The 20,392-nt window shown below is 46.8% G+C and overlaps 1 protein-coding gene across 2 annotated transcripts; it reads right to left on the bottom strand.

Annotated features, from left to right (window-relative positions):
• Positions 1-10,255: 10,255 nt before the first annotated feature.
• Positions 10,256-18,802, bottom strand: dynlt1a (dynein light chain Tctex-type 1a). Of its 2 annotated transcripts, XM_078423039.1 has the most exons (5): positions 18,702-18,802; positions 16,856-16,897; positions 16,027-16,150; positions 14,842-14,919; positions 10,256-10,756 (listed from the first exon to the last, which is right to left on the bottom strand). In XM_078423039.1, the coding sequence occupies exons 1-5, from the start codon at positions 18,726-18,728 to the stop codon at positions 10,686-10,688; spliced, it is 342 nt and encodes a 113-aa protein (XP_078279165.1). In that variant the 5' UTR covers positions 18,729-18,802; the 3' UTR covers positions 10,256-10,685. The 2 variants fall into 2 exon arrangements, with proteins under 2 accessions (XP_078279165.1, XP_078279166.1); XM_078423040.1 differs by lacking the exon at positions 16,856-16,897 and having other exon boundaries at positions 18,702-18,796.
• Between the last annotated feature and the right edge of the window lie 1,590 nt (positions 18,803-20,392).

The raw sequence follows: 20,392 nt of genomic DNA, 5'->3' as shown, positions 1-20,392 counted from the left end.
GGAAGATGCTGGGAGCTCAGCATTTCCTTCTTACTGATTTGTATGGACATGCATCTGCCTCTCTGTTCCCCCCACTTTAGCTTTTCTATCCTCATCTTTTGTTTATTTTGTGGTGGGTGGAAAGGTGGTAGAAGAAACGATAACTATAACCAGTCTTTAAATGGAAAATTGATAGCAAAGGGGCCCAGTGTCTCCATTTCCATCGCTCCCTCGATTTGCAATGGTTCCTCTTCTGATGAGAGGTGGAATCATTTTTCCTTTGTCATGCACCAGTCTTTACACAAATGTCTCATTCCGCTCCCAGTCCTTCATTGAGTGAATCTCGCACAACACAAGACCAAAGCTACAAAAAAGATGATTATTTTCCTCACCATCTATGTTAAATTGGAAATAAATTGTAATCTTAGCAGTGCTTTTTAAGCAGTAATTTGTAATAGTCTGTCATGTGGAGGCAAAATTTGCCAATTTAAAGTAGTTTCTTACGAGAGGTAGTTTTGAGGGGAAGCCTATAGAACAGAGAACAGCACAATGTCTATGCTGAACATGATGCCAAAATAAACTAATAATAATAATAATGCATTACATTTATATAGCGCTTTTCAAACACTCAAAGACGCTTTACAGGGATTACTAGAACATAGAGAAGAAAATAAATAAATAAATAAGTAAACGAACAGAAAAAGGAGACAGAAGGTGAGGTGACGGTCAGTGGTTGAAGGCAGTGCTGAACAGGTGAGACTTCAGTGATGTTTTGAATGGTGAGTGAGGAGGAGTCTCTGACGGTTTGGGGTAGTGAGTTCCAGAGGGTGGGAGCAGCGATGGAGAAAGCCCTGTCCCCCCAGGATCTGAGTTTGGTCCGGATGGGGGGGGACAGGGGGTTAGCAGCAGCAGAGCGGAGGGTGCAGGTGGGAGTGTGCCTGTGGAGGAGGTCAGTCAGGTAGGATGGGGCCAGGTTATGGAGGGCTTTGTAGGTCATGAGGAGGATTTTGTACTGGATTCTCTGGGGGATGGGGAGCCAGTGGAGCTTGTAAAGGACGGGGGTGATATGGTCACGGATCGGGGAGTGGGTGAGTAGACGGGCAGCGGAGTTTTGAATGTATTGAAGTTTACTGATGATTTTTGAGGGTGAGCCGTAGAGGAGGCTGTTGCAGTAGTCCAGACGGGAGGTGATGAAGGCGTGGATGAGGGTTTCTGCAGCTGTGGAGGAGAGGGATGGACGGAGACGGGCGATGTTTTTGAGGTGGAAGAAGGCTGTCTTGGTGATGTGTTTGATGTGTTTGTTGAAGGAGAGGGTTTGATCAAAGATGATTCCGGATGTGAGGGGAGATGGATCCTGGGAGATCATCAATATTGAGGATGAAGTTTTGGGTGGATTTGGTGAGCGTTTTTGGACCAATGATGATGATTTCAGATTTGTTGCAGTTGAGTTTGAGGAAATTTGATTGAAGCCAAGATTTTATTTCAGTGATGCAGTTTGTCAGTGTAGAGTGTGTGGTGGTGGAGATTGACTTGGTGGAGATGAGGAGCTGGATATCATCGGCGAAGCAGTGGAATTTGAGACCATGACGGCGGATTAATTGACCAAGGGGGAACAGGTAGAGGATGAAGAGGAGGGGCAAGGACTGAGCCTTGGGGGACATCTTGGGGGAGGGGAGCGGTGGGGATTTACAGTTGTTAATGGAGATGAACTGGTGCCTGTCAGAGAGGTAAGATTTGATCCAGGATAGGGCTGTGCCGGTGATGTTAAAGGAGGTTTCAAGTCGGGTGAGGAGAATGGAGTGATTTATGGTGTCAAAGGCGGCGCTGAGGTCAAGTAGGATGAGGATGTTGAGGATGCCGGCGTCAGAGGAGAGGAAAAGGTCGTTTGTGATTTTGAGGAGCGCAGTTTCAGTACTGTGGTTGGAGCGGAATCCGGATTGGAAAGTTTCATACAGGTTATTGGTAGAGAGGTGGTATTTGAGTTGAGAAGCTACAGCACGTTCCAAAACTTTGGACAGAAAGGGTAGGTTGGAGATTGGTCTGAAGTTGTTTGGGGTGTCAGGGTTGAGACCAGGTTTTTTCAGAATGGGGGTGACAGCAACTAATCTTTCTGCACATGATCTATATCAGTCTGAAGAAGGGCCTCGACCCGAAACATCGCCCATTCCTTCTTTCCCGAGATGCTGCCTGACCTGCTGAGTTACCCCAGCATTTTGTGAATAAATACCTTCGATTTGTACCAGCATCTGCAGTTATTTTCTTATATTATATCCCACTGGATATCTATGTGATAATCTTAAAGCCTCTTAAACGCCACTATCGTGTATAGCGATATGCCTGTAGATAATAGTGGCAGGGTAATCACACTTTGGCTATTTCCTGCATTAATGAACAAATATTAACATTCTTTTTGGGTTTGGGACTTTACAGGTTTTGTATTTATATTTTGCATTCACTGTTTTGAAACCCCCTGCGTGGCATCTAAGTGGCACAGTGGGGCAACAGTGGAGCTGCTGCCTTACAGCGCCAGAGGCCCGGGTTCGATCCTGACTACGGGTGCTGTCTGTACGGAGCTTGTACGTTCCCTCCGTGACCTGCGTGGGTTTTCTCCAGGAGCTCCGGTTTCCTCCCACCCTCCAAAGACGTACAGGTTTGTAAGTTAATTTGCTTCGGTAAGATTTTAAATTGTCCCCAGTGTGTAGGATTGTGTGAGTGTACAGGGATCGCTGGCCGGGGCGGACCTGTTTCCAAGTTGTATCTCTAAACTAAAGACCTGCAGTATCTAATACTTGAATTGAGATGCCAGCTTCAGAGAGAGTGGAGAGAAACAATGCAGGAAGCCATGCACAGATTTACACTGCAGCTTGACAATTGCTGTCATCAGCTCGATAATCTGCCAAGAATGTGCCAAAAGAAAGTTCAGGCATCAATTTGTTTTAAATTACTGGCCAGTCTATTCAATGGTTTGGAATGGTAAGGACATTTTTGATGAGCAGATTTTTTTTAAAGCCTTAAATGATTCAAAAGTCAGCTTAATAGGGATTCGAGTTTGCTTCCAGCCTGGGTCTGTAATCTTAATTTGTATAATTAAATAAAAGCCTAATTAAGTATGAAGAAGGGTCCTGACCCAAAATGTCACCTATCCATCTTCTCCAGAGATGCTGCCTGACCCGCTGAGTTACTCGGGCACCTTGTGTCCACCTTTAGCCCAACTTGTACTGTTCTTTCTCATTTAACCGCTTTGGCATTGTGTTCTTGATGGTGAATTTACACTCCCTGCACTCTCCTGATGCATGGAACTGTAGGCAGTGGTCCAGCATTTCTTCGTCAGTTTTGAAAGCATCCCCACTGGAACTACAGGCCTTGATTTCAAGCAGCCAAATAAACATTTGGCTGCAATTGGAAATGCAGCCTAGCAGAATTGAGTGCGTGCGGTGTGGCTGGTAACCGAAGATTCCTGAGAAACATCAGTAAGAAAGCTGCCAGTTGCTTGTGGCTGGGATGACTGTCATCTTGGAGATAAAAGGCACCCACTTCCTCTTATTCTGGCTGTTATTATGTACTCAGGACTGTTCTGACATGTACTCGGGCAACCCTGACATTTAGATATATTAGGTTTCCTCAGCCTGAGAAAGCAAATCCAGTTACCATCTTCTGGCACAGAAAAGAAACAGCTAAATTATTGAGACATGAACTGCAGATACTGGTTTACAGAAAAAAACCCCGCCAAGTTCTGGATTAACTGTGGGTCAGGCAGCATCTCTGGAGAACATGGATGTTTTTGGTCAGTCCCCTTCTTCAGACCAAAAACGAATGAATTTTTGAGTTGCTACCAACCTGGAAACCGATTATCGACCCACAGTGCTGGAGTAACTCAGTGGGTCAGGCAGCATCTCTGGAGTAAAAGGATAGATGATGTTTCAGGTCGAGATTCTTCAGACTCATCTGAAGGATCCCGACCCGAAACGTCACCCATCTTTTTTCTCCAAAGAGGCTGCCTGTATCACTGAGTTACTCCAGCGCTTTGCATCTATCTTCGGTGTAAACTAGCACCTGCAATTCTTTGTTTCTACAACCTGGATACCCAGGTCTATACAGTAAATCTAACAGAAAATGGATTTGTACGCGTAAGTGTCAAAGCATAACATGAGTGCTTGCCTTGCAGTTTGTGGAAAATCTGCATGTGTATTTGATCTCCATGGACCTACAATGTGCTAACAAATTAACTTGAGCTTGGCAGCAACCCCATGTACATATTTCACTTTAACATGCTCAGCCAAAGACGAATCTGGCGACAAATGTTTGGCACAAATCTCATGGCTAGATTTAGAATATAGCTCTCTGGTGCAGAGAATTCCAAAGAATCCTGTCCCTTGAAGAAGAACTCGGATATCACCATTTTAAAAGGCAACTTTTTTTCTACAACCAGGTTTTAGATACCGTAGGCCAACTATGACGCAATCTATACTCATGATCACTAAATTACACTGAAACAATAATCTCTGACATCCAGCCTATTAATTTCCCTTGAGAATTACTGCTTTCAGTACAATCATCTTTCATTCATCCAAATTCCAATGACTTTCAACCTTTTTATACATCAACGTCTTTATTACATAGAGCTCTTCATCCCAGATATCAACCAAGTGGTCTTCTGCACTGTCTTCAATACGACTACATCCTTAAATTTAGTTTGAGAAACAGCATGGAAACGGGCCCTTTGATTTACCGAGTCCACACTGACTAACGATCACCCCTATTCCACTTTTGCATCGTACACACTGAGGGCAATTTACAGAAGCCAATTAACCTACAATGGAACACCTGGAGAAAACTCACGTGGTCACAGGGAGAACGTACAAACTCTGCACAGACAGCTGCTGTGCCACTGTGCCCACCCTTAAATGTGGAGACCAAAACTGTGTTCTTGATAGTACCCTGTACAATTGCATCAAATAATCTCTCTTGTATTCCATAACCTTTGTAATAAAATCCAGAATCCCAATGGCATTTTAATTTTGTGCTGCATGTCAATCTTTTGAGTTTCAAAGCCAGCCCTTTGAGCTTGTTGGAAAGACCAAGCAGAATGCCTGGTCAGAGACTGATATATGGTTTGCACCTGTTGTTTTGTGCAGTATTAAGTTGCTGTTAAGATTTGGGAAGGTCTTTAGTGAAGGCCATAAGTTCAGTTTCAGTTCAATTTAGTTTATTGTCATGTGTACCGAGGGTACAGTGAAAAGATTTTGTTGCGTGCTAACCAGCCAGCGGAAAGGCAATCCATGATTACACTCAAGCCATTCGCAGTGTACAGATACACGATTGGCTCAATTGTAATCATGTATTATCTTGACGCTCAACATTTTTAGATTTTACACAATTTTGAGGCATTGAGATGTTGCTGGTCAGATCATTCCATCAAGGTCCAGTTCTAATTGACTGTGAACTCCGGCTTCGCATGCTTTTTCAGACGGCACTTTAGAGAACCACATGGGATGGATCTAGATTTGCGTTAAGCCCACACCTGTTAAGGATGTGGCATTTCAACCCCAAACCGCATTAGTGAACCAGATGGGTCTTTCGGACAAGATCGACATAATGCTGGAGTAACTCAGCAACATTCTCAGGCAGCATCTCTGGAGAGAAATGATGGGTGATGTTTTGGTTCGGGTTGCTTCTTAAGACTTTTAGGAATGTTAGGTAGTATTAATGTCATTGTTTTTTTTTCCATTTTCAATTCCAGTTTCGTGACAATTTAACCTCTACAAGTCAAATTGCCATGATGCAATTTAAATTTAAGTCTGGATTATTAGTCCAAGCCTCAAGATTTCTTGCCCGGTAATTTAACATCTGCGTTCCCACCATCTGCCACTGATCTTTAAATTTGCCATACAGTACAAAAAGCAACAGGGCACACAAAATACTTTTTAACATGAACATCCACCACAGTGACTCCTCCACATTCCTCACTGTGATGGAAGGCGAAAAAAAGTTCAATCTCCCTCCTTTGTCCTCCAGCAGTCGGGGGCCTCTAACCTTCCGATGCCGGGGGGAGTGGAGGGGGGGGGTGTCAGCTCCCCCGTGCCGGCGATCTACCCCGGGTCGGGGCTATCGTCACCTCGTGTAGCTTTTGGAGCTCCCGACCGGTTTCAACCCAAGACTGCGAGCCCCTTGACGTTAAAGTCTGAAAGCCGCGTTGGAGCGTCGATCCAGGCAAGGAATCGCACGCTCGGATGTTAAGTCTACCCCCCCCGCGGTGGGGCTCAAAGTCAGTCTCGGGCATGGCATCCAGCTCCACGATGTTAGGCCACAGAGTGACCAGAGACACGATCCGGAAAACAATCGCATCTCCGGCAAGGTAAGAGATTGGGAAAAAAACGTTTTCCCTGACCCCCCCCCCCCCCCCCCCCCCACATAAAACAAAGCACAGAATATTTACACAAACTTTGAAAACTTACCAAAAATAACACACAGATTTTGCAAAGGACAGACAGATGGTAGGTGAGGCAGCCATCGTGCGGCACACCCTGGTTTCATTTTTGTCTCGTTTTGAGTTTTGAGAAGATGTCCCCTTTCAACCCATCTTCCGTATTATGAATCAGACCTGTGAATGTGGGAGGAGACCTGAGCACCCAAATGAAACCCACAGTCACAGGGAAACTCCGCACAGACAGCCTGGTTCTGTGGCACTGTTAGGCAGCAGCTCTGCCAGCTGTGCCACCCGACAGTTAATAGATTTTATTTGGTCTAAGATACATCAGGAGACAATAGCTGAGGAACTCCAGCCACAATCTATACTCCCATCACTCCAAATTACAGTTAAACTATAATTTATATTGTTAACATTTCAGTATTTATTTACATTGGGCACTTTGAACCACATGTTTCGTATTAATGAACTTCATGAGGCACTTGGCAGATGTAAAGGAACACATCGGATAAGTCTGAGATAAAGCCTCCTAGCTCAGCTTTGACTGGGTTCAATGTGTCAGTCACATGAGAACTGTTATCATTAGAACCTTGAAGGCCAGGAATGCTGATAACGATGGGAACAAAAACTGAATAGCTGGGATTGTCCATCGACAAGTGAACTGTTAATCAGCTATGTACTCGAGGCACAGTGTATTCAAGTAAGGGAGGGGGTCTCTACATTAAACCTGCTTACAAAATGAAGATAGATACAAAATGCTGGAGTAAATCAGCGGGACAGGCAGCATCACTGGAGAGAAGGAATGGGTGACGTTTCGAGTCTTCAGACAATGTACTTGCAAAGCAAGGGGAATCGGTAACCTGACAAATAGTCCTGCACATATCCCAATGATTTGCATGTAAAATACCTTGTGGAGACGAGGAACTGCAGGCAGACACAAAAAGCTGGAGTAACTCAGCGGGTCAGACAGCATCTCTGGAGGAAAGGAATTGGTGGCGTTTCGGGTCGAGACCCCTCAGATTGTAGATGCTGGTTTACAAAAAAAAGACAATGCTGGAGTAACTTAGCGGGTCAGGCGGCATCCCTGGGGGACATGGATAAGTGATGTTTAGGGTCAGCATTACTGTTCTTTGCCTGGCCTGCTGAATTACTCCAGCACTTTGTGTCTTATTTTGTAACCCCGCATCTGCAGTTATCTTATGTCTCAATGCTGTTCTTCTGGCTGCTCCACATAACCTTAGATATTTTTTTAGAGTGTCGAAGGAAACTGATGTCAGGCTTGAATATACCTGGTGTTTCAGTGCTTTCTGAGAGGGGAGTTTGTAACTCATGTAGCTCTTGAGATATGAAATTCCTCCTCCCCTCGATTTTAAATGGGTGACCCTCGTATCCCCAGAGTATCCACTGCTCCCATCACCACACTCTCCCACCAGGAGCTACACCCTTGAACTATCTAGTTGCTTAAGCCGCTCAGAATATTCAACACTTCCAAGAAATCCAAAGGGAAATGTGTATGCTTGTTGCCCATCCCCCCTACTTTGCATGTTATCTGCCAGGGCCAAGGATGAGATCTGTTGGCCAGACACGTGGCCACATTTGTGTACTGCCTAGGTGAGGTTTGCTGTATGATTTACCGGGTTGCAGGCAAAACAAAGAATTTCACTGTACATTAGGGTTGCCAACTTTCTCACTCCCAAATAAGGGACAAAAGGTGACGTCACCGCCCCGCGCCCCACGTGACCTCACCCAGTCAGCGGTCACGTGCTCCCGCTCCACCAATGCAACCTCTGTTAGTGGCCTCCGGGCCTACACTGTCCAGGCCTACAGCGGCCCCCGGGCCTACAGTGTCCAAGCTAACAGCGCCCCCCCCCCCCAGGCCTAATACGGTACAAGGGCGGTCCCGTAGGGGACAAACCAATTTAGCCCAATATACGGGATGTCCCGGCTAATACGGGACCGTTGGCAACCCTACTGTACATGGGAACATGTGACCTACATGTATGTAGGTTAATTGGCTGGGTAAATGTAAAAATTGTTCCTAGTGGGTGTAGGATAGTGTTAATGTACGGGGATCGCTGGGCGGCACGGACTTGGAGGGCCGAAAAAGCCTGTTTCCGGCTGTATATATATGATATGATATGATATGATAAAGTATTGAATCATTGAAATCTGTTTGCTTTTTTCAGTAGAGGCTTCAATGTGATAAGTAGGAAGAAACTGCAACTACTGGTTCACACCAAAGATAAACTCAATGATGGAGTAACTCAGTGGGACAGGCTGCATCTCTGGAGAGAAGGAATAGGTAATGTTTCAGGTCAAGACCTTTTTTCAGACTAGTCTGAAGAAGTGTCTCGACCCGAAATGTCACCTATTCCTTCAATATGATGAGATTCCTCTGTAGCTGTGTACCTTACTGGATGTTGCTTTAATTGAGTATTTCTCCCATGCCCGAGTTGCTACTTACACCTGCCATGCTTTATCCAGCCCCTCCTTTCTTCTAGCATTCTACCCCCCCCCCAATCTTTATGAAGAATGGTCACAACCCAAAATGTCACCTCTCCATGTTCTCCAGAGCTGCTGCCTGACCTGTTGAGTTACTCCAGCACTTTGTGTATTTTTCTGTAAACCAGCCTTGTTCCCAGATTGCTACTTGTACATAAGATGGACACAAAGTGCTGGAGTAACTCAGTGGGTCAGGGCAGCATCTCTGGAGAGAAAGGATGGGTGATGTTTTGGGTCGGGACCCTTCTTCAGACCCTCCTCCTACTGTTTAAGTCAACGTTCTCCTCCAATGATATTTCACATTTAATCTCCAGTGTGTTTTTATTAATAGCTAGCTCACATGCAACCTACTATTTTTTTTAAAAAGCACAGTGAAGATTAAATTTACACTGCGTTTTGCATTTGTTGGTTTATTAGAACACTTTCACATGCTCTGGGTGTAAATGTGCTAGATCCAGGAAGATCTGCAGTTGGGTAAATCAAATGAGGAGGGCACAGTGTGGCAGTGGGTAGAGCTGCTGCCTCACAACACCAGAGACCGTGCGGGGCACATTCGTGACCTCGGGAGCTGTCTGTGTGGAGTTTGCACAGTCTCCCTGTGCTCCGGTTTCCTCATACCTCTCAAAGATGTGCTGGTTTGTAGGTTAATTTGATCTCTGTAAATCGCCCCTAGGGACTGGATGAGAAAGTGGAATAACCCTGAACTAGAAACGAGAACTGCAGATGCTGGCTTACAAACAGAGAGACACAAAGTGCTGGAGTAACTCAGTGGGTCAGGCAGCATCTCTGGCGAACATGGATTAGCTCTGAACTACTGTACGTGGACTTGGGGGCATTGGTTTGGTCTTTTTGCGTGTGTGTGCGTATGTGTGTATATATAGGAAAGAAAACTGCATATATATACGCACAGACACAATAGTGCAAAAAGACAAACATATCTACAGACATATATATAGGTTATGTACACATACAAACACTGAACTTTTTAATCAATGTTATTATATTGTTTACAGTGCACTATGTTTACATATTCCGTTGTGCTGCTGCAAGTTAGAATTTCATTGTTCTATCTGGGACACGACAATAAAACATTCTTGACTCTTGAATTGAATAAGTGACGTTTCGGATCGGGATGCTTTAGATTAATTGCAGTGGAGGGGGAAGCTGGAAGAGCTGGCTGAAGTACAGTCCCAACCCGATACATCACCTGTCCATGATCTTGAGGGATGCTGCCTGACCCACTGAGTTACTCCACCACTCTGTGTCTCTTTTATATAGAACTAGTATGAATGGGTGATTGATGGTCATTCTGGACCTGGTGGGCCAAAGGGCCTGTTTCCATGCTCTACCTCCCAATCGCTCAATTTAACAATCCCATACACTGAGAAACGCAGTGATATCTCTCTGCTTTTATCAGGTAGCAGGTTTAGTTATGTGATGCCAATGAGTCAGAATAATTGTAAGAATACATTTCAATACATCAACTATTACACAAAGTGAGATATTGAAGTGAACAGTACTTCCCCTAACATTGTTTTAACAGATTAGTACCAATGGTATAACATTTAAATAATTGGATTGCAATGATTTCCAGTAGGTCTTTCGTAAGTTACATCCACTTTATATAGTTGCCAAGTTACAGTTATATAATGCAGCGTTATTCATAGAGATCAGCACTTAATATTCAATTAATTCTGCTATAGCACACTCAAAGAACAATTCTGAAAATGACTTGAAGTAGTTCACACATAACATGTAGCAGTCATTGAAGCCTGTTCTAGACACCAAGACCAAAGATGCTAACGATGCAGTACATAGTCTTGTTCTCCCACCTCACCGTGCAGCTTCCTGAAAGTGAAAAATAGACTTTCGACTTTAGGCATACAGAGTGGAAACAAGCCCTTTGACCTACCGAGTCCGTGCCCAACATGAGCACTATCCTACACACTAGGTATAATTTTTTTACAATTTTACACCAAAGCCAATTAACCTGCATTGCTTTGGAATGTGGGAGGAAACCGGAGCACCCGGAGAAAAACCACGCGGTCACAGGGAGAACGTACAAACACAGTACAGATGGCACCCGTAGTCAAGATCAACCCCTGTAGCGCTGTGAGGCAGCAACTCTACCGCTGCGCCAATGTGCTGCCCCACAGTGGAGCAAGTGACAAAATTAGACCAAGAGATGCACATAAGATCCATCTTGGTTTTTACTTTGTTCCTTCAAGATTACTGTCCTTAGGAAAGTTTATTTTCATTCATAAATTCATAAGTGATAGGAGCCATGTGGCCCATCAAATCTATTCCGCCATTTAAAAATAGCTGATCTCTCTTTCCCTCTCAACACCATTCTCCTGCCTTCTCCCCGTAACCCCTGGCACCTGTGTCCTGATATATTCTTTACTCAGTCTTACTTTTGGCACAAAACATTTTGGCTGACAATGTATTCAAAACTGTAATCAAATTCTCAGTTGTCTTGCTTATTTAGAACAAGCTGAGTGGGAGGGAATGAGACGTCTCATCTCATCTCATGGTGAAGCAGAGCAGTTGAAGGTGCATTCAAGAGAGCTAGATAGAGTTCTTGAGGATAGCGGAGTCAGGGGGTATGGGGAGAAGGCACGAACGGGGTACTGATTGAGAACGATCAGCCATGATGATCACATTGAATGGCGGTGCTGGCTCGAAGGGCCGAATGGCCTCCTCCTGCAACTATTGTCTATTGTGATCAGGCCTCAGCATTACCCTGTACACCCAATGGAATTGGTGGGGTGCTGGAGACGTGAGGGGCAAGGGCCGGTGGGAGGGTGAGCCGGGGTAATACCTAGAGCGCCTTCAAGGTCGGCTGCAGGAGGCGCCCCCGAGAGAGGAGAGGAGAGGGATGTCGGTTCACGGGAACCGCTCCAGAACCGAGCACGCGGGCCGACCGGACTTTGAACTTTAAACAATGGCGCCAAAAATGGTGGCGCCCGCATTTGTAATATATGCAAAAACATAGAAACATAGAAAATAGGTGCAGGAGTAGGCCATTCGGCCCTTCGAGCCTGCACTGCCATTCAATATGATCATGGCTGATCATCCAACTCAGTATCCCGTACCTGCCTTCTCTCCATAACCCCCTGATCCCTTTAGCCACAAGGGCCACATCTAACTCCCTCTTAAATATAGCCAATGAACTGGCCTCAACTACCTTCTGTGGCAGAGAATTCCACAGATTCACCACTCTGTGTGAAAAAAAACGTTCTCATCACGGTCCTAAAAGACTTCCCCCTTATCCTTAAACTGTGACCCCTTGTTCTGGAATTTGACTGTGCAGTTGCACATGTGACAAATAAAGCACGGTTGTCTATTGAGGAGTTTTGGCCTGCTAGACCCAGAGCTGAGACGATTACTAACACCGGCAGCCCAGCACAGTGGCCAGGGAGTGGCACAGATGAAACATTAAACCAAAGCCCTGAGTGAAGGACAACTGGAACGTTTTCTGTCAGGCTGCTGAATCAGTGGTGTGCAGGAAGGGACTGCAGATGCTGGTTTAAACCGAAGATAGACACAAAAATGTGGATGTGGAGAGGATGTTCCCACTAGTTTTGAGAGTCTAGGACTAGAGGCCATGGTCTCAATTAAAGAATGTTCTTTTCGAAAGGAGATGAGGAGGAATTTCTTTAGTCAGAGGCTGATGAATCTGTGTAATTCTTTGCTGCAGAAGGCAGTGGATATTTTTAAGGCAGAGATAGATTCTTGATTAGAACGGGTGTCAGGGGTTCTGGGGAGAAGGCAGGAGAATGGGGTTAGGAGGGAGAGATAGATCAGCCATGATTGAATGGCAGAGTAGATTTGATGAGCCAAATGGCCTAATTCTGCTCCTATCTCATGATCTAAGATCGTATGACTGGTGTTGATCAATTGAACCTGTGGTCAATGTGTCCCTGCAGTTCCTGCCCACACTGCTGGCCCGGTCGGTGGGTGAGTGCACTGTTTAGCAAAGGGTTTGGTTTCAACGCCAGTCCTTGTCTTAGATGGATTATGACGTATCTCTTATGATCTGAAGCTGTGGAAGGAACTGACGGGGAACGGGACAATGACCAGACTCCTAACAATCTGACAGTGCACCCTGCTGGACAATGTAGCATCTAATGTGAACATGACTGGAGAACGTGGGCAGGTGACGTTTCAGGTCGGGACCCTTCTTCAGAGATGCTGCCCGACCTGCCGAGTTACTCCAGTACTTTGTGTCCTTTGTGTCTAAACCAGCATCTGCGGTTCCTTTGTTTCCCAGTTAAGGAGTCTGCTGTTTCTGGCAATCAAGGCCTTGCTGTGAAGAATGACCTTTGCTAACAGGCTGCTGACTCCTGTGGATCTGTACGGACTGAATTGCTACCGTCTCAGGAAGAAATGCAAGGGGGAGTGAGGTGGAACAGGTGTGTGGGTGACGTGTACATTGGGAGCACCGCTTCCTTGGATGGTCCCAAATCTCCACGTCCTAAACAAAGCTCAATGCACTGTAACTGTTGAATAAATATTCTCACTCTTGTCAATACAGATCTTGAGAAGTTACCCAGCTTCTCGTTGTTTAATAATTCACCTATACCCTGCTACAACGGGATCAATGCTTCATGGCCTGTATTTACTGTCCATTTACTGTCAGGCAATAACTTGAGGCAACGACCTACATTGGTTGGAACAGCATGTTCAACAAGTCATAAATGTTGTTCAAACTGCAGCGGGGGCTTTTTATCAAGACCGTGCAGAGCTGAGAGTGAGCTGCAAATCTACAACTCAACCAACAAGGTTCAGTTGTTGAATCTACTATAATGCCCCCCCCCCCCCCTTGCCCCAACTAGACTCACACGCACCCCCCCCCCCCCCCCCCCCCCCAATTTCTCTTGTTCCCCCTCCTACTGGAATTTAGAAGGATGAGAGGGGATCTTATCGAAACGTATAAGATTATTAAGGGGTTGGGCACGTTAGAGGCAGGAAACATGTTCCCATTGTTGGGGGAGTCCAGAACAAGGGGCCACAGTTTGAGAATAAGGGGTAGGCCATTTAGAGTTGAGATGAGGAAATACTTTTTCAGTCAGAGAGTTGTGAATCTGTGGAATTCTCTGCCTCAGAAGGCAGTGGAGGCCAATTCTCTGAATGCATTCAAGAGAGAGCTAGATAGAGCTCTTAAGGATGGCGGAGTCAGGGGGTATGGGGAGAAGGCAGGAACGGGGTACTGATTGAGAATGATCAGCCATGATCACATTGATTGGCGGTGCGTACAGGCTTGAAGGGCCGAATGGCCTCCTCCTGCACCTATTGTCTATTGTCTACATTCCTTCCTCTGGCTTCACAATTTTCAATTTGAGTTTGAAGAAGAGTCCTAACCCGAAATGTCACCCATCCTTTTCTTTCAGAGATGCTGCCTGTCCCGCTGAGTTACTCCAGCCCTGTGCGTCTGCCTTCAGTGTAAACCAGCGTCTGCAGTTCCTTCCTTCCCAATTTGCAACCTTTCACTGCATCTTTCTCACACCTTTTGTTTGTTTTTTAAATCTCCGGCCTTTGATCCAAACATCTGCACCCACCCAATACTGGCCTTGCTCTGCCCTGGCCCTCTTCTCTTGCAGCCGCTCTCTACCACCCCCACTCCCCCCAATGCATCAGAAGAAGGATCCCAATCTGAAACGTCACCGATCTGTGATCTCCAGAGAGGCTGTGGGTAGGAAGGAACCGCAGATGCTGGTTTAAACCGAAGATAGGCACAAAAAGCTGGAGTAACTCAGCGGGTCAGGCACCCATTCCTTCTCTCCAGAGAAGCTGCCTGTCCCGCTGAGTTACTCCAGCTTTTTGTGTCTATCTCCAGAGAGGCTGCCTGTCCCCCTGAGTTACTCCAGCACTTTGTGTCCTTCTGTGCACAAATCAAGGGGCTGACTCCCAAAAGGCAAAGGCTTTCTTACCGTCGATGGAATTGTCCCAGAAGCACGAACTGGCGGTGTGTAAACCTGCTCCATTCTTCTGCATTATAACACAGGTCACTGAAAATGGGAGGAGAAACATCGTGAAAGGCAGAGACTGTTGCAGTGGCTGGAAATCTGAAATTAAATAATGCTGGAAAAGCTCGTCAGGTCAGGCAACATCTGTGGTACAAATAAAAACCAGGAAGAGGGTGACACGGTGTCGCAGCGGTAGCGTTGCTGCCTCACGGAGCCAGACCCTGGTTCAATCTGTAGGTTAATTGGCCTCTGTATTATTATCCTGAGTGTGTAGACAATAGACAATAGACAATAGGTGCAGGAGTAGGCCATTCAGCCCTTCGAGCCAGCACCGCCATTCAATGCAATCATGGCTGATCACTCTCAATCAGTACCCCGTTCCTGCCTTCTCCCCATACCCCCTCACTCCGCTATCCTTAAGAGCTCTATCCAGCTCTCTCTTGAAAGCATCCAACGAACTGGCCTCCACTGCCTTCTGAGGCAGAGAATTCCACACCTTCACCACCCTCTGACTGAAAAAGTTCTTCCTCATCTCTGTTCTAAATGGCCTACCCCTTATTCTTAAACTGTGGCCCCTTGTTCTGGACTCCCCCAACATTGGGAACATGTTATCTGCCTCTAATGTGTCCAATCCCCTAATTATCTTATATGTTTCAATAAGATCCCCCCTCATCCTTCTAAATTCCAGTGTATACAAGCCCAGTGTAGGATAGAGCTAGTGTATGGAGTGATCGCTAGTCAGCGTAGACTCGGTGGGCCGAAAGGCCTGTTTCCATGCTCTATCTCTGAACTAAACCAAAACCAAACTAATCAAACCCCCCCTCATCAATTATATTTATTGATCAAAGGTCATTGATCTGAACAGCAGAATCCAAAGAGAGGGTTTTCTTGGGTGCTCTGGTTTCCTCCCACACTCCAAAGATGTGCAGGTTTGTAGATTAATTGGTTTTGGGGAAATTTGTAAATTGGCCCTAATGTGTGTCGGATAGTGTTAGTGTGCGGGGATCGCTGGTCGGTGTGGACTCGGTGGGCTGAAGGGCAGGTTTCCGCACTGTATCTCTAAAGTATAAAGGCTGGGCGATAGACACTGAGCAATAATTGCTGTCTGTGTCAGAAATGCTCACAAACTATGAGACGTAAAGAACTCACCGATATATTTGAAGGGTTTGGCCAATTTGGTGAGCTGGTTCAGGCACTGCTCCACCACTGAAGATGTCCACTGGTTCACCTTATTGTGCTGATAGGCGTTTCCTCCAATGGTGTTTTCCACTGCCTGCAATGTTAACCCAGGAGACATCAACAGAATGAAGATGATCATGGAAAAACCTGACTCAGAAATGGAGTCAAAGCCCTCAGAGGATGGTGGGTATATGGAACGAGCTACCACTCGATTAGTACAGGTGTCAGGGATTATGGGGAGTAGGCAGGAGAATGGGGTTGAGAGGGAAAGAAAGATCAGCCATGATTGAATGGCGGAGTAGACTCGATGGGCCGAATGGCCTGATTCTGCTTCTGTCACTTCTGAACTTGTGAAGGAGGTAGCTGAGGCGAAATGTAGAAACAACGAACTGCAGATGCTGGTCAATACATGAAATGACACAAAGTGCTGGAGTAACTCAGCAGGTCAGGCAGCATCTCTGGAAAATATGGATAGGTGACGTTTTCGGTCAAGACCCATTAGACAGATTGTGGGTGGGGAGAGGGGAGAGGGGAGAGGGGAGAGGGGAGCAGGGATAATGCTGGAAGAGAGGAGGAGCTGGATAGGTGACATTTCACGTTGAGACCCTTCTTCAGACGGTACTAAAGCAACATTGAACAGAGATTTTGACAGATAAATGCAGAGGAAAGGGTTAGGCGTCTGTGGGCCAAACGTGGGCAGGTGGGACTAGTGGAGATGGGACATGTTGGTCAGCATGGGATGGGTAGGCCGAAGGGCCTGTTTCCGTGCTGCATGACTCCATGATTCAACGGCACTCACTTCTTTAATGACGGTGCTCACATCATCCACGACAAATGCAACCTGCAAGACAGGAATGGAATTGGTCACTACCATGCATGTTTAACATGTCTGGAGTCAATGCAATCCCGGCGTCTAATGCCGTGGCACCTCCCAAGGTAACCCATGACCAGAGGGGGAGGGGGAGGGGGAGGGGGGGAGGGGTGGAAGCGTGGAAGCTGTTCGCTCGCCTCGAGTGTGTGATGACATTGGGCAGCAGCCGAGCAGACTGAACACAGGGAGAGCTCGGTCCAGCAGCAGCAAGGTCCAAGTCTACTGGAGATCTAGCTAGCTTTGCTGTGCAGACCTAGAGTACGTGCATGTACGCACACACATGTACTAATACACACACTCACACTATAACACACACATGTACTAATACACACACTCACACTATAACACATACACACGTACTAATACACACTTGCACTATAACACACATACTAATACACACACACACCATAACACACACACATACTAATACACACATGCACTACTACACACTTGTACTATAACACACACACGTTCTAATACACGCACACTCGCACTATGACACACACATGCTAATCCACACACGCTAATAAACACGGCTGTAGATGGAGGACGCGCTGCCGAGACTGGGGGGGGGGGGGAGGGAAGAGGGAATATATTGAATACTTTTGTAACATTGTCGGCGCCCTTTATGTCGAGACTTTTGCATACTTGTCCTGTACTACCACACACAGGTGTACTACTATACACAGGTGTACTACCACACACAGGTGTACTACCACACACAGGTGTACAACCACACACAGGTGTACTACCACACACAGGTGTACTACTACACACAGGTGTACTACCACACACAGGTGTACTACCACACACAGGTGTACTACCACACACAGGTGTACTACCACACACAGGTGTACTACCACACACAGGTGTACTACTACATACAGGTGTACTACCACACACAGGTGCACTACCACACACAGGTGTACTACTACATACAGGTGTACTACTAAGCACACACATACATATACACACTAAGGCACACAAACATACATGCACTACTACACACACACTACTACACACACACACACACTACTACACACACAGATATATTTTTACCACCTAAACACCATGAACACACACATAATCCTGTATACACTTTCTTCCCCTCCCTCACTCCCCCAGTCTCCCACCGTCTGCCCCCTTTACAAACTGCTCCCCTCCCCCTCCCCCTACACTTGCCATCCTCGTGGATAACCTGACCTCCCTCTCCTGGTTCCCACCCACCCGGCCCCAACCTCTCCAAGGACTCGCGGGCATGGACGTTATACCGTGAGAGGGGCAGGTGATTGCCCCCCTTGTCTGGCCGTCTACTTGACCCACTAATGGCCATCTTGGCCGGGCCCAGCGGCAAACTGACCAGGAGCGCGGCCCACGTTGTTGCAGCAGCAGTCCAGTGACCTGGACCAACGCGGGTCCCAATCCCAGCCCCGCAAACACAGGCGGGTGAAACAATGAGCTGGGATTAATTGTGTGGCGGCCACAACACTGCTCTCACTCTCCCTCTCTCCCTGCCTCCCATTCCGGCCCGACCCTGCCCCACTCGTGCCTTTGGCCGGTTGAGAGTGAGTTGCCCTGAATCCCAGTGTCGCGGTGTGGAGAGGCCGGTACCAGGCAATCGTTCCCCCAATGTCCCGCTCAGGGTTTAGACAGGAACCAGAGCAACATGCACCCAAGACCCACTCTCCTCCCCAATGCACACGCGTCGCTTTTGAAGCTGGGGCGAGTTTCTCAAAAAGTACAAAGAAGAGTTTAATTGCAGTTCGGCAGTTACCTCCTCCGCCTGCTGAAACTCATCCATGGCCGCTCCTCGCAGTCCCGCTGTTACCACAACAAAGCGAGTCGCCAAGGAGCCGCACACAGCAGGCTGGGCCGGGGACAGGGGGACAGCGACAGGGACAGGGACAGGGACAGGGACAGGGACAGGGACAGGGGGACAGCGACAGGGACAGGACAGGGACAGGCACGGGTCAACACATCCCTTCCTGCAAACCGACCCGCTTCACTCATCCACGTCTCGGGGCGCTTACCTGCTGCAACTCACAATCACACACACTCACACTCACGCATACTCACACCCACACTCACACATTCACACACACTCACACATACTCACACTCACACACACACTCCCGCACACTCACACACATTCACACACACTCCCGCACAGTCACACACACTCACACAACCCCATACCCACACTCATACCCACACATCCTCACTCACATACCCACACATACACACACTTACACCCACACCACACACACTCGCTCATTCACACTCATACTCACACTCACGCACACTCATACACCTACACCACACACACTCATACACCCACACACACTCTCATACTCACACTTACACCGACACCCACACACACTCGCTCATTCACACACTCATACTCGCACTCACACTCACACACACTCACTCTCACACACAAACACTCACTCACCTCCACACACACACACACACACACACACACAAAGTGCTGGAGGAACTCAGCACGTCCTACATGTGGTCTATATGTTCTAAGTCATGAACCTCTCAGTGTAACAAACTGACTTGTACTTAATTGGATTCCGTTTTAACGCGACTGGATGCGGAATAAAGACATCTTTCAATGAAATAGACACGAAAAGCTGGAGTAACTCAGTGGGTCAGACAGTATATCTGGAGAGAAGGAATAGGTGACGTTTTGTGTCTGACCCGTTGAGATTACTCCAGCTTGTTGTGTTTTTCTCCGGTTTAAACCAGCACCTGCAGTTCCTTCCAACACGTGCCTTTCCATGAAGCAGCGCCATTCAGCAAATTAATTGGAAACTCTCGGGCTATCTTTAACCAAACTTTACTGGACTTTATCATGTATCTGTACACTGTGGACGGCTCGATTGTAATCGGATATAGTCTTTCCGCTGACTGGTCAGCAGGTCACAAAAAAAGCTTTTCACTGTACCTCGGTACACGTGACAATAAACTATAAACGAAACTAATGACAGCGGTAGAGTTGCTGCCTTACTGCGCCAGAGACATGGGTTCGATCCTCACCACGGGTGCTGTCTGTACGGAGTTTGTACGTTCCCCCCCCCCGTGACCTGCGTGGGTTTTCCTCCGGGTGCTCCGGTTTCCTCCACACCCCAGAGACGTCCAGAATTGTAGGCTAATTGGCCTGGTGTAATTGTAAATTGGCCCTAGTGTGTGTAGGATAGTGTATCTCTAAACTAAACTAAACCTAAAATCAGTCTGAAGAAGGGTCTCGACCCGAAACGTCACCCATTCCTTCTCTCCTGAGATGCTGCCTGTCCCGCTGAGTTACTCCAGCATTTTGTGAATAAAAACCTAAAATCAGAAATCGGTATTCAAATGAGTTGTAATTGAATGCATAATAAGGGGCCATCACAAAGATCTGATGACTACGATTCACCTCACAAAACGCCGATTGTTTCAATTGTGTAGGTGGTAGTGATT

The sequence above is a fragment of the Rhinoraja longicauda genome, chromosome 27, assembly GCF_053455715.1.
Source record: "Rhinoraja longicauda isolate Sanriku21f chromosome 27, sRhiLon1.1, whole genome shotgun sequence".
Taxonomy (NCBI): Eukaryota; Metazoa; Chordata; class Chondrichthyes; order Rajiformes; family Arhynchobatidae; genus Rhinoraja; species Rhinoraja longicauda.
The sequence above is the reverse complement of the archived record's forward strand: the minus strand, read 5'-3'. Positions and strand labels throughout refer to the sequence as shown.

Bases quoted from the DNA above. Each gene is read 5' to 3' on its own strand.
- dynlt1a (XM_078423039.1), bottom strand. From the start codon at position 18,728: ATGGATGAGTTTCAGCAGGCGGAGGAG. The intron at 16,898-18,701 runs GTAACTGCCGAA...CCTGTCTTGCAG, and splicing joins AGTTTCAGCAGGCGGAGGAG to GTTGCATTTGTCGTGGATGA. The intron at 16,151-16,855 runs GTGAGTGCCGTT...TTAACATTGCAG, and splicing joins TGAGCACCGTCATTAAAGAA to GCAGTGGAAAACACCATTGG.